Consider the following 14182-nt stretch of genomic DNA (forward strand, 5'->3'; position numbering starts at 1 on the left):
TCTCTCTCATTTTCTTTATTATTTATATATATAATATTAAGAATCCCTCTAGTCTAAAAGCAGTAGCCGCTGGATGCTAATGTTCTCAGCAGTTAAGAATAGGCTGCTCTGGATAATTGATTTCATGTTGAGACATTATTCATTTTTTAAAAATAGTGAAAATAGGAAACCACAGCTGTGATACATTTTTTAAAAATGTGATTAAAAATGCCTAAATAAAAATATTTCACAGAGGTTTTCAGTTATTCTTCATGAGTTGGAACAAGAGAGGATTGGGAAATGAGCATTCTTTGTAGGAACTCATAGATGTAAGAATCCCATACTCATTTTTTAATATTCAGAAAGTTTTTTAAAACATGGCCCTTTCGGTGTGTTTTTTGAGGACAGGGATGAGAGTGGGTAGAAATACTTGAGTATGTGATGAATTTTTGTTATTTGATGACACACAATACTTTGATTTTATTTTTAGGTATGAGTGCCATTTTTCCCTGATAATTATGTTTTTGGGTAACCTTATATGTTCTTGCTTATAAACTACTTAGAGTCAAATGTTTGAAGAGGCATAGAACATTTATAATAATAAACAAGCATGCATTCACTTCCATAAAAATAGTTTAAAATAAACAAAAAAGTGTAGGTAGGATTCTTGCTAATAGACTGTTTTTTAGACATAAGAAGATGGGTTGTCCTTCTTTAACTTTTATCCATTATAGTAACCTTCCATAACCTCATGCCCAACTGATTGTTGGTCAGCAACTACCATCAACTCCAATTTAGGCTCCTTCTTAATGGGAGTTACGATTAAGTACACTTGGAGAGCTGTAGTTCCAGTGTGGTCTCGGGTCCTTTTTCAAGATTGTGTCTGCTTATTTTCAGTACTGCCTTTTTTGGTTTTACAGGCTTCTAGAAAAGAATATGCTGCCATTATTTTGTGGAGCACCACAACTTGGAAACAATTCCAGAGCTTACCTTTCCACAATCTGACCGTGACACAGATGTCTTTTTCCCCAAATGATAAATTCTTGCTAGCAGTTTCAAGAGACAGGAATTGGTCACTTTGGAAATCTAACCATAACTCTCCAACAGAATCAGGTAAGATTGCTGGTTGAAAATCGATGCAGCTTTTTAAATTGTTTAAAGAAAAGGGGTCTAGATCTTTTTTTAAGAATGCCTTTTAATTCCTTCCAAAGATTTTTTTTGTGAATGGTATTCCTAAAAAATTGGGGACCAAGATGTATAAAATGTGGAAGGGTTGTTTTAATTTGGCTTCAAAGCTTTGAAGCAATTCTGTTCTTCCATTTCTAAAAGTGAAACAATGGCATTTCTTTGGTTTGACAGCTCATCCAGCAATTCCAGTATCTGGAAAAGCTTTCTGTGTAATGTAGTAGCTGCGATAATTCACTGCCATATCTGGGTTTTTTTATAGTGTTTGCTCTCATTGATATTAATGCTTGGGAAAAATATATTGGCTTTAGGCTAATGTACTTTTTAAAAGCAGAAATATTAATTTGAATTCTGCATATCCAAAGCTTTTCTTAATATGTTGGAAACTGCAACAGAAATTAGGCTTCATACAAAAGTGTGTTCGATGCAGTGAAGGTTGAGAGTTTTGTTTAACACATCACATTTGTGTCTGTCAAAAAAGGTGTAATTGTGAGGGAGTGGGTAAGGTTTTTGTGCAAATCTCTGGCCATATCACGACATCCACTCTGCAGAGGGAATTAAAGAATGGCAATGGCTTGCAACAAGGAAGAAATTGCAAGAATGGAAGGAAGATTTACCAGCACTGAGCATCCAGTTGAAAGTGGGGAGGAGGGAGAGAGGGGCTGTGATTGTTATCTCAGCATAGCTGCATTGGGGAAAAATTGCCTGAAGCATCTTTCTTGCTAGTGTTTTGTAAGTAGTTTAAAAGAAGCTGTGTTAAGGCAAGAAAATAGTCTTTTTTTCTTGAAGTTGATGAATGAGAGAGGCTGTCTCATTTGAACAGTCCACTCCAGGCACTTGAAGGATTCTGTTGGGTTCCGGAAGGAGCTTGGGGTTGTTCCTGGAGCTCTGGTGCAGATTTACTCATCACTTGAAATGAGAGGGTGACTTTTCCCCCCTAGTGTTTAGAGGCTATGGGAGTCTGAGTAGGGAAGAATAGGCTTCAGCTTAACACTGACAAGACACAGTGACTGTGGGTTACTCCCCCACCCCCCAGCTCTTGAGATTTTCCATCTTAACTCTGCCTGGGAATGCATTTCCCTAGTTAGAGCTGGTGTGTAATTTGGGACTTCTGGACATATGGTGCCTGCTTGAAGAGGTGGCAGCTGTAGCAGGTGGGAGCATTTGTGTAGGTTTGTCTTGTGCACCACGTGCACTGATTCTTGGACCAGGACAATTTTCTTATGGTGACTTAGTGACCTCCTGTTTGAATGACTGTTATGTGATCTGCATGGCTATTCCTGAAGAGCATTTGGAAGCTGCTGCTGGTCCAGACTGGCAGTTTTTGTTTTTTGATATGCTTCTATAACACCATGATTCCCCAAGCTGCACTAGCTCTCAGTAGGCTTCTACACCTAATTCAGAATATTGGTTATGGTGCCTATAATACCTTATAGGCTTAAGATCAGGCTATTTGCAGGACCACTTGTCCCTCATTCCTTTTGCCCACCCCACCAGTTCTAACAGGGAGGGTATGCTGTGAGTCCCTTCCATCTAATATAGTACTGAAGTACCACCTTGTTGGACCCTTGAATTGTGCCTTCTCTGTTGTGGCATCTCATAAAATGCTCCCTCTTCTATTTTTCCTTGAAACCTTCATTTTGTGAAGGAGATTGGGTTGAGAGAGTGCATAGCTCAAAGTTAGCCAATGAACTTCTGTCATGATGAGTCTCCCTGTTTCTTCACTCCTAGACCATTTTATAGAGTATTAGTGTCACTGGATTTGAGAATTTCTGCCTTAAAATATTGCATTTTGTGTTACGTGGTGAAATCAGTTCTGGCAATAGTTTGACTCTTAAGTGACACCACTGGAAACCTACAATATTTTTAGGCTAATGATATCATTATGATGATGAGCGATTGCTAAACATGACAACTTTATTGACCCCATTAGTGACATAGCTGCCACTTCATTCAGGTGTCTGATACTTGCTACTGTACATACATAATGAATTACTTGATTTCTGAGTAGAATGTCTATAAAAGAAGTATAACCACGAAACTTTGACTTCTTTAAGGGAAGACAGAAATTGTAGATAAATGTGCTGAAAGAACAGAATATATTGAATGCTAATGATTCCTTCATTGATCTGTAGGGTGTTTTCAAAAACAATAGCACTCCTAAAGAAGACTGTCTTGTTTTGAGACAAGTAGAGATGAGGACAAGCAGAGCAAGAGTATAAAACAAAAGAACACTCTGGCAATAAAAGCCTGGCTAAGCCTATCCACCAAGCTCAAAGGAATAGTGAAGCATAAAATAGCATCTCTAGTCTGAAAGTATGGTCAGAGTTGGTATGGGGGTCAAAAGCCAGAGGCTGAGTGTGAGAGTATGGCTGTATCAGAACGGATATAAGAACACTGGTTGTTCTGAGTTGTGGGTTCATAAATCTTCTAAGACCACACTGATGCACTCGATAGGCTCCCAAACAGGAGGCCCTCCCATAAAATTTGGAATATAGTCCTGTTACATGCACTTCCAGGTTTGGCTTATGATCACTCACTCATACATTCACAGCCCTGGTCAATAGCCACAGTCAAATCACTTGCAACCAAACATTGAGGCACAATTGGTTCTTCGGAATATACAGAGACCCAGTGAATTTAAAATAACAGCAAAACGTTACTACTTACAATGTAGTACATCTTTCTCATGTCTTTTTCACACATATTCATCTATGTTTATCCATGTCCTCCTCAACAAGGCTGACAGGCACAAGCCAAAGGGATGCAAGATGTCAGTCTGGATCCAAAGTTGACTCATAGAGGGGAGGGGTCTTCAGGACCCCATTTATCTCCCAAAAGCCTTGCTTGCTTTGCTTTGTTGCTTGATAAGATTGTCAGCTACTCTTGCCTTCTTGAATTACAAGTTTGGTAGCTGTTGATGGGATTTTGGGAAGGAAAGGGGTTACACGTGTGTCTGGCCCAGCTACTTTTGTCTGGTGACATTTCTTCCTTTGTTTCTTTAACAACTTGGTTTATTCTTAAATAACTCCCCTAAGGTGTGGATGTTAAACTTGCGGTATCATGGTGCCGTCATGTGATGTTTTGTGATGTTTTCCCCCTTTGTTGAGCTGGGGTGGGTGTGGCCTGTGCATGATGCATCTGGGCTGGATTGATACTCCAGCCCTAAGGGATCTTTTAGACAAGATTCCAGGCCCTTGTCCACCTTTCATGCATACTTTCTTCATCTTTAGGTATCACAGCTTCAATCTCATCCTTATTCAAGAAGATGTGGAAAACCCTTACTTGAGAAAAGGAGAGAGACTGAGATTAAGATCGCAACAAGCCTTTCTTTAAGCCTGAAGTGGCTTTGACCTCTTTCCAGTTCAAAGAGAAGGGACATCTAGCTTGTGGTGGTCTGAGCCCATAACTTTCTTGTCTTGGTTTTTAAGTTTTGTCTGGCATGTCTCACAGTTTATCCTTATCTTCTCACTAGAATTCCTTAGAGGAGATATGAGAACAACCTGAACTAAATATATCAGCAGTATCCAGATGGCCATAAATATTTTTCTGCTGCTGGCAAGCTTTGTTTTCCTAGGGTACATAATCTGCATCAACACCTGGAAGCCTCTACATCATTGAAAAAGGAGGTGTCTTCCATCTGAAGGGGAAGATGGGAGGGCACCCCAAGTTTAGATGTCTGATAACCTCTCATTATTTTTGAGGCGATGTGATTTTTTGGAAAGCTGCCTGCTTGCTGCAACAAGAAAGCTTATTCTCTGTTGATGTGTCATTACAGAATCAGCTTTCAGCCTCTTTGCAGCCACAGGAAAGAACATTGCTGTGCATAGTCGTATCATTTGGACCTGTGATTGGACTCCAGATAGCAATTATTTTATTACTGGAAGCAGGGACAAAAAGGTAATGCATTTCGAAGGCTGCCTTTTGGTTGCTTTTTCTCTAGTTTTATTTTAAAATTCTCATCATGTACTTCACGTAAACATGTAAGAATAGTTGAGAGCGAACAGCCTGGAATGCATTTTATTTTCTCCTAACCCAAGTTCCCCAGGATATCCTCAAAATCATTTTTATAAGGCAAAAATGAATAATATGTAAATCAGTGCTGGGCTGTAAATAGTTTTAAAGCTTATAGATACAACTGTTGTTTTTGAACATGTTTGAAATTATAGTAACATTTTGAAGAGGACACCCTAATTTTAAATATATTGTAAGTGAAGTAACTGTAGTCAGACACTGCTTGCTTTCTGTGACTATGTTCTTTGGCTATCTTTCATTCCTTTTAACTATTTGAACAAATATCCACAGGTAATCATGTTAAGCTGTAACAACATTTTTTTAGAAAGGCCTAAGGTTTAGGATTGGCTGAGATTTCTTCTTAGATGTGATTGACTTTTCTTTGATTTTTAATTAATGGCTACGCCTATTTTAGGGTTTATGCTGACAAATAGTAGGCTAGTGCTCCACTGAATTTGTTCCCAGTCAGAAAAAGGCCCAGACCACACTGGATGTAAGCCCTCCTTATCTGATATTCTTGCCCATGAAAAGCTATGCCCTTTATTTTCTTGATACCACTGGACAATATTAAGCAAAACTATTAATGCAGTATATTTTTCTTTCTAAGTGGTGGCTCAGATGTAGAAGTATTGACAAATTCTGACTTAGTTTGCTAAAAGACTGTTAATAGTAGTTACTATTGATCCCTCTTTCTTCTTTTCCTCTGCCAAAAAAAATATGAGGTGGAGTGGAGCATTTGCTTTCCTGCTAGTCTTTTGAGAAAAGTGTAATATGTCAGATGTTTAGCAGAAAGGTAGTGAACAAAATTTCTAAGTGCAGGAAGAGAAGTTGTGCTTGAAGTATGCAACTGGATTTATGAAATTCAGCATCGTATAGCTAAATAGAAAGACATTTGTTCAACATTTGCTCTCAATATTGAATTATACCAATGACTCATGTGTGATGTTTTTGTATAACCTGATGATGTACTATATGTGAATTTTTAGTTTATTTTAACTGTGATCATTGTTGCTTTTTATATGGAATCACCCAATTTAATCTAAAGACCTGGTTGAGTAACAGCACTGAATATGTACTTCATGTACTTCAAGGATTCATCATCAGTAGGCTCATGCAAACCCCTCTTTTTAGGAGAACACTTAATTCCTCTCAATTTGCTTTATGATGGTAGTGTTGGTGTTTGAGTGTGTATGTAGGTATGCGTGTGCTTTGTAACATCCCATTTTTAATCTGACTGATTTTTGTACTTCAATCAGGCCGTCATCTGGGGTAAATGTTTAGCAGAGGAGAATAAAGATAAGGATTTGGGCCTGATCCAGCCTTGTTCAACAGTTCTGGATGTTGGTGATTCAGTCACTGCAATTAGTGCTAGTTATACACTTGCTTTTGATGGGAGGTATGTATGTTTTGTATTCTTGAGATTTTGTTACACATTAAGTCAGAATATTCCATATTGGTCAGCTTCCTAAAATAAAGCTAGAAATCTTCACCAATTTGCACTATGCACTATGAGTTTTATTAGCTTACTGTGCTTTTTTTGAGTTCATAACGGTTAAATGGCATATAATCTCTTGTAACCATAAACCTTATAGGAAGAGGGAGGGGCTAGCATAAGTTGAGAGGGGGGAAGTTTAATGCTACTTAGATGTAATACTACGTATATATCATTATGATGATAACTTTATGCAAATATTTATGTATGTACTTCTATAAGGTTTGAGGATTTTTTCCTGAACACTAAAAATAATCCATAAATAGATGCAGACTTTTCTTCAGAATAGGCTGGATGACAGTCATGTTTCTCTCAATTTAATTTCATGAGGCCTTTGATCTTATGTTAAAATCTTTGGAGACAAATCCAAACTTCTGTCACAGCTCTGTGTCCCTGCCTTGACAACTAACTGCTGAGAAATGACAATAGAGGATAGCAAAAAGAGACAGAAAAAAAAGGAAAAATGTCTGAAAAAAATGGGTGGTGCCCCCCCCTTCCCCCGTTATCCATAAAAAGAGACATAAAAAGATTGCCTACACCTGTCTTAGGGTGACTGATGAATAATTTGATTAACTATATAAATTCTGCACCATCTGCCATTTTTCTAGGTTAAGGTTTAACACAGGGGTATCAAACTGGCGGCCCACGGTCTGAATATGTCACATGCAGGCCACACCCACTCCTGCTCCCCGAAGGGAAAAACATCACAATTTGTCATATGACGGCAGCCTGACACCACGAGTTTGATACCCATGGTTTAACAAAACACCATTTTTGGGCGGGGGGGTTCATAGGTGCAGCCAAACTATGTCTTCCTCAATATTTATTAAGGATAATGCATGATCAAAGATGATGTCATATTTGGCAAGCAATATACCGGAAATGACTGAAGACTGAACATGATCATGATACACAACACATTTTGTTGTCTCAGTTATGCCAAGGAAATACAGATTTGACGGTGGTCATCCTTCTTATAACCCTAACCCTTTCTTTTTCTCCTAGTTTTTTTTTAATTTGCAGATTCTCAGGGAATGCTTTACCTAATTATATAGTCATATAAAAATTGATACCTCAGCAAAATTTATCTCTGTTTAATCAGGTATATCTGCAGTATTTGCATTATGATGTACATACTTTGAATCAATAGACCAGGGGGTCCCAACCCCTGGTCTGTGGACTGATATCAATCCGCGGCCTGCCAGAAATTGGGGCACTCAAACAAACAAAACTCCATTCATGGGATGCAGGCAGCACACAAAACCATCCCTTCTGATCCACAGAAAAACCTCTCTCCACGGAACCAGTCCCTGGTGCCCCAAAGATTGAGGGCTGCTGTGATAGACCATTCCTCCTTTGCAAAGCATGGCAAGGAAGGCATATACTGTCTATTCGTACAAGTCCAGTTGGAATCTCTGTAGGATTTGAAAATTCATCAAGAACAAATAACCTGCTTCCTTGGGGATACTAATGTGCCACCCGAAGCCTTCTTTGACCCCCATCAACCTCCGTGCTGTCCCTGACACAAAGAGCTCCAACTTAATCTCTTTTCTCCAGCATGCCTAAAATTGGATAGATATTCATAGAGAAGAATAGACATTGTGGTTGACTGCAGCCAGAATTTTGCTTAAAAGCTGTTCTCCTGCACAAAAAAAGATAATAAAAGATCATTTGAGGTAATAGAGGGCATTTCAGGAGACACAAATGTTTCAGTAGAAAACAGATTTGCCTTTGATCAATGGTTTTCTTCTTTGGCTGACTATAACAGTTGTCTGTGGAAGTGTAAGCCAACCTGCCAAAGTCATAGGGAGCAAAGTTGATGCAAAGGAGCAAGAAGTTTCTTTGGTAATTTCTGTTATGTCTCATGCTTTCTTGAGAAGAAGTGGTGATTAAAATGTGGGAGATCTTTCAAAATTTAAGTATGCTATATATGACAGAAGCAAAACACCTGACACACCTATTTCTTTTCTGTAGCTTCATAATCGCCATTGGGACAGAATGTGGGAAGATTCATTTGTACAAATGGAAGCCAGGCAATAAAAAGTTGCCACTTTCCGATTGGTGCAAGTGTGTTGAGACGGATTACAGGTGAGCTACTACATTTGTCTTATGTTTATAAGTAGTATACACATATTTTATCGGTTTGCAGATGTAGATTTAATTAGAACAGGTAAGCACCCTGAAACCTTCTGGAAATAGTATTTCAGTTACCATAATCCCTTGGCACTGTCCATGTTGACTACGAGTGATGGGATTTGGGCCGGAATATTCAAAGGGCTTGCCTATTTTTCAATGAGAAAGTTAGTGCATATTCAAAAAGATACAAATATATAACAAATATTCAGAATGTTCTTAGTGTCATGCAATTGATAAACAGAGCATTGACTGAATTGTTATTTTGTATAAAGATTTGAAATATTGTGTGTTTGCATAAGATGAATTCTCCACCCATTGCAGCCCTTCTGTGCCCTCCTAAAGCCTCTCTCAGAGATTAGGGGTCCACAAGAAGGCTTTGAGGAAGGGTAAGAATTTGAAGTGGGAATAGGGCATCAGACAAATAGTGGATTGAGGTATCTTAAAGTTGGATATAATCTTCTTTATCTCCTCTTCCAAATCCGTGTATCCCATTCATTCTTGCTTTCCCTCCCTGTTCTCAGATTTGTTCAGGTGCACTTCAACTTCAGGAGAAAAGACCCAGTAACAGAATATGTAGGGATGTAATTCCAGATAACAGATTGAATGAGTTCATGTCTTGGTCTCTCTATGGTTCTCTTGGTCCTTTCCCATTCATGTTTCAACTATTATTTCCTTGAATGGCATATCAAGCTCACCTAGAATCCTTTGTCTTTCTCTGTGGTTTCTTTTTCCCCATTTACAGTATATTCTCCTTAACACTTTTTAAAAGTTATCTTATTTAGAGGTAATATTAGTAATACATTATAAAAGTTTAATTTTGGTCAGGTTTAGATCAAATAAATGTTGGCCCCATGGTTCTGTTGTACTGAATTTTGTGTGTGTGACTAAGATAAAGTTGATCAAAATTATACAGTAATATGTCACAGCTTTGCAATGGACTTTATGCACACGGACTTTATGATATAGGTCAGTGATGGGTAACCTTTTTGTTCTCAAATGCTGAAAGTGTGCGTGTGTGCGCCCATACCCATAATGCAATGTGCACATGACGCCCCCCTTGCGCACCCGCCCCACTGCACATATGCGTGTGACTCCCCTGAGCTCCCATGCCCTCCACGCATCTGTCCCTGCCCCCACGCATGCACATGCATCTCTTGCATGCATGGCGGAGATTTGAAAATCAGCTGGCCAGTGGAAAGCGCGTGCACATGCCCGGTGGAGCTGAGCTGGGGTGACGGCTCATGTGCCTGCAGAGAGGGCTCCATGTGCCTACGTGCCATAGGTTTGCCATGGATATAGACACTTGCAACTGGATTTGATTCTTGGGAATTCATTTACCCAATTTCACATGCCCATATATTTATCATGAAGTAAGGAGAGACTGCTCGAGTAGTGCATCATGGGAGAGACAGGGTTTTTTTTTTTCTACCAAGTGGGCTATCATCCCAGATTCCTACACAGCAGGTTGAAGACTGCAAGCAGCCGATGACCTCTGTTTTCCCTGGTGTGCTTCTCAACCCTGGAAAAGTGCAAAGATAGAATGAATTTATCTTTATATAGCACTGTAGGGAATTCAAAGTGCCTCATGTTACGTTATCTTATTGTAATCCTTTCAGCTATCCTATAAAATAGGTCGGTATCCATATGATTCTTGTATTAGAGATGATGGGCAGAGAGGGAAGAAGAAGAAGAGCAAAAAACTAATTTTTATATTGCCCAACAGAAGATGGTAGAGATGAGGTCTTAATTGAATCTGGAGGCTTCTTGAATTGTGACCCATTCTCTGAGTTAACTTCCTTAGTCTGTGCCAAATACAAGAAATTCTTTTACAACTTGGCTTTATATATTCACAATTCTTTTAATCAGGGCTTTTTTGAGGCCTTTCCTTTCTTTGAATAATCAGGATTTCTGTTCAGATTCTTGAAACTTTAAATTAAAAATAGAACTAGATTTCATTTGACTCTTACGCTGATTTTAAGTTATGTGCCTTTTGAGCTCTGGGCTGTAAAGGCCTAATGAGACTTTAAATGTTTGAATTTCTCAGTATGCCATTAACATTTTCATTCATTTAAGTAGGCCCAAATGGTGTACCAGAACATTTGTTCCCCTTGTTCCTCCTTCAAGTTGTTTGCCTAGTTTCACGTACATACCATATCAGTGAGTCCATTTGGGCACCTTCAAGATGAACAGCAATATAAAATAATAAAAATCCCAATAATTATTATTATAAAAATACAATAATAAACACTCCATACTGTAATAGCTACGTTTTATATAGTTTGGTTGTCACAGTGTAAATTCTCTACATAAATACCAAGTCTCATTTACTGAATCAGCACTGCATTCTATAATAGTGCAAAGTTACAGGTTTTTAATTCTAGCCACCTAATTCTGGGATACATTTAGCTACCCTAGAAGAGACTGAACTAAATTTAATACTTATTTTTAGTTGTTTTTCTTTGAGGGAGTTCATATGGGTGAGGAATTTGTGAATAAAAATATTGGTTATGTTTTTCATACAGGTTTCTGGTTACTATTATTTTTATTTGTTCAAATTTGTCTCCTGATCTTTTATCCATTGGAAGAATTCCTAGAAAGGTGTGGTGTGTAGAGTCCCTCCTGATTTTTATCATTATTTGTAGTGGCTTTTGGATATGTAGCATGGGGTCAGCTTGCCTTCAGGACACAATTCGAAACTATGTTTTTAAAATACATTTAAAAGCAGTGGTTTAAAAGCAAGATAAAGTCTACAGACTTTTACAGCCATAAAAATCTATAGACCTAATGGCAAATTTGATCAATGAAAACCATGGGGGAATGGAAAAGATAACCTTTGAATCCAGAAAGAAAAAGTACACAAGCCTGCAAGGGAATTCCTGACCATAATTTAGCATTGCATCTAAATCAGGCACTTACTTCAAGCTGCTTATAGTCTGACTTCCAGTATGATTCTTAGCTTCCTGGGTAGCAGTATCTTTCTTAATATTGATGCTTGACCTGAAATTGCAGTGAAAATAAGTAGATTGCTGCTTGAATTATTAATGGGATGAAGTGGAGAAATGTCACTTGCACTGATAATAGCTCTGGCATCTTTAATACCTACAGGCAGTGACAAGTTTAGTTTTTCCATTCCGGCAAAGGAACACGCTAATTAGATAAATGCTGATGTTTTGAATTGACAAAGTCCAGCTGAGTTTGACATTTGGTTGATGAGTTGAGTTTCCTTCTACTAATAGCTTCTGTCTTTGTTGCAGCCAAAGCCATACCCTTGCTGTCAAACAACTGCAGTGGAGAAAGCGTGTGGGCAGAGCGGGGCAGGACACAGCCGAGAGCAGCAAGTGGCTGCAACTGGTGAGCTGCGGGGCAGATCACTGTGTGAAGATCTTCAATATCAATTGGCACAGCCTTTAAATAATGACTTTGAGCTAGACATGCTCTACTTGTCTACCAGCCATTTCCTGAACTGATTTTCTTAAAAGAAGCAAAAATTGGACTTCCAGCTCTTTGGGCAATGCAATCTGACACAAGTATAAACTGAACTTACATACTGAAGCAGTTTGAGAAGTGATATATGAGCATATTGGTTCTGTACAAACAAGTTTTTATTGTATGCTTAGCAGTGGCCATTTGTCATAGAAGGTCCCTCTGAGCTAAGTCCACTGTAATCCATATACACCTAGAACGGATATCAAACTGGGAGAAAGAGAATTATGTCTCTTGCTTCCCTCTCATTTGTAAAAACACAATGTGTATTTCTACTTAAACTTGCAGGATGGTTGTTTTCACAATAGAGTGCAGGGACTCCATTTTGAAGTCCATTTTTGTATCTTCCAGAATGATTGATGGGTGGTTGCAATAAAGATCCTTGTTTTTGCAGCATGCAGACTAGCGAAATTTGGGGATGGCGGTTAGGGAGAATTGAGGAATGGATGCTAGCAGATTGCAACATTTGTTTCCTTGGGTTGAAATGGAAGGGAGAAGAAGTGGGAGAATAAACATTGATTCCTCCAAAGAAATCAGAAATGATCCAAATGTGCAAGAACATACAAGCAGTATGGTGGCGGCATAAATTTCTGATACCGTAAATGTCCTTAAAGACATTATGTCCACAAAGAAGAATAAATGATGGAATAAACAAAAGTAAGAAATGAGAGAGCCAGGTAAAACTGATGGGCCTGGAATGAAGAGACCAGAGGATAGACCTGACTGGAATTGGTACAGCAGGAACTTGAACTGAAAGGAAAAGCAAGCACTGCCGAGGACCCTTTGCTGGTGGCTCCTGTGCTGGCCATCTATGGCTGCTCTAAAAGACCAGCTGAAGAGGGCAACATAAGGAAATTTGCAACTCTCTGTAGAAGAGGCGGGGAGGGCAGGAATAAGGCCTTGCCTTAAATCAGAATATATGTCTTCCTTCATCAAAGGGCCTTAGTGGGACTAGGGTACTGAAGGGGGAAATCTCGAGAGTATACATTGGATAAAGTGACAGAGGGCTGTTAAATGAATGTAATAGCAATTGGTTAACACAAAGAGTATATTGAATGGAAGCTTATTTGAGACAGTATGGGAGGTTCTGGGAAGCCTCAGGGTGTGTGGATGCTGTAGAGCAAATTCCCATCGTACCAGTTAGAAGGATGTATTAGTTAGAAGGGGATATTCTGGTTGTTCCAGAAGGGAAATCGACAGTCTTTGATTCTAGCTGCTCTGCTTAGGTCCAAAACTTAAGAGGCCTAGCCCAAAGTATTGTGGCCAAAACCTGGCTCACTTTAAACAACCAAATCCCTCTGGAGATAATTATTTTACTGAAGATGAATGTATGGTGGGTTTTTTTTTTAAAATAGAAATTTTTATCAAACTAATACAATGAAGAAAAGCTGATGCAAACTAAAAACAGTGCAAAAAAGAAAGTAGAAGAAAAACAATAAGAATATAGTGTATAAAGAGAAAAGAAGTGTAAAAGAAACAACTTCCCTCTTCATATTTTCTTTTAAAAAAGCAGCCATTTGATTCAGAGAAAAATCCCAGGGGTCTGGAGGAAAGGATTCAGATGTTCTGACATTTCTCTTGCTATGGTAAAAGCCAGCGGTGTTCGCTTTTTAAATGCTTGAGTAGTTTTTACTTTTAAAAAATTGCCTGCAGTCATCATCATCAGTAGTTATGGGTGGTGGCTGATGCTAGACTGCCTTAGGATCCCATGCACATCAGTTTAGTCTCAATCATGGAAGAAAACAGCTAGTAATGTCTTTCTTGCTGACACTTGACTGCATGATTCTGGAGTCAGAGAGGATTTAGTTGCCTTTCTATTGTGCTGGGACACTTTGTCCTTCTTAAAGAGAGTCTGGTCTGTGTTTATTTGGAAAACCATGTTGAAATTGTTGA

At 38.7% G+C, this 14182-nt stretch overlaps 1 protein-coding gene across 1 annotated transcript in view; it reads left to right on the forward strand.

The window, feature by feature from the left end:
- The window catches only part of ELP2 (elongator acetyltransferase complex subunit 2), a 55441-nt gene extending 42759 nt beyond the window's left edge, over window positions 1-12682 (forward strand). Inside the window, exons 18-22 of the mRNA XM_081951160.1 lie at window positions 900-1092; window positions 4943-5064; window positions 6435-6574; window positions 8645-8758; window positions 12061-12682. Coding sequence (XP_081807286.1) covers window positions 900-1092; window positions 4943-5064; window positions 6435-6574; window positions 8645-8758; window positions 12061-12217 — 726 coding nt within the window. The 3' untranslated portion in view covers window positions 12218-12682. The remainder of the gene's footprint in view (window positions 1-899; window positions 1093-4942; window positions 5065-6434; window positions 6575-8644; window positions 8759-12060) is intronic.
- The last annotated feature ends 1500 nt before the right edge of the window (window positions 12683-14182 follow it).

This window comes from Natrix helvetica, assembly GCF_964273705.1.
Source record: "Natrix helvetica genome assembly, chromosome: 4".
Taxonomy (NCBI): Eukaryota; Metazoa; Chordata; class Lepidosauria; order Squamata; family Natricidae; genus Natrix; species Natrix helvetica.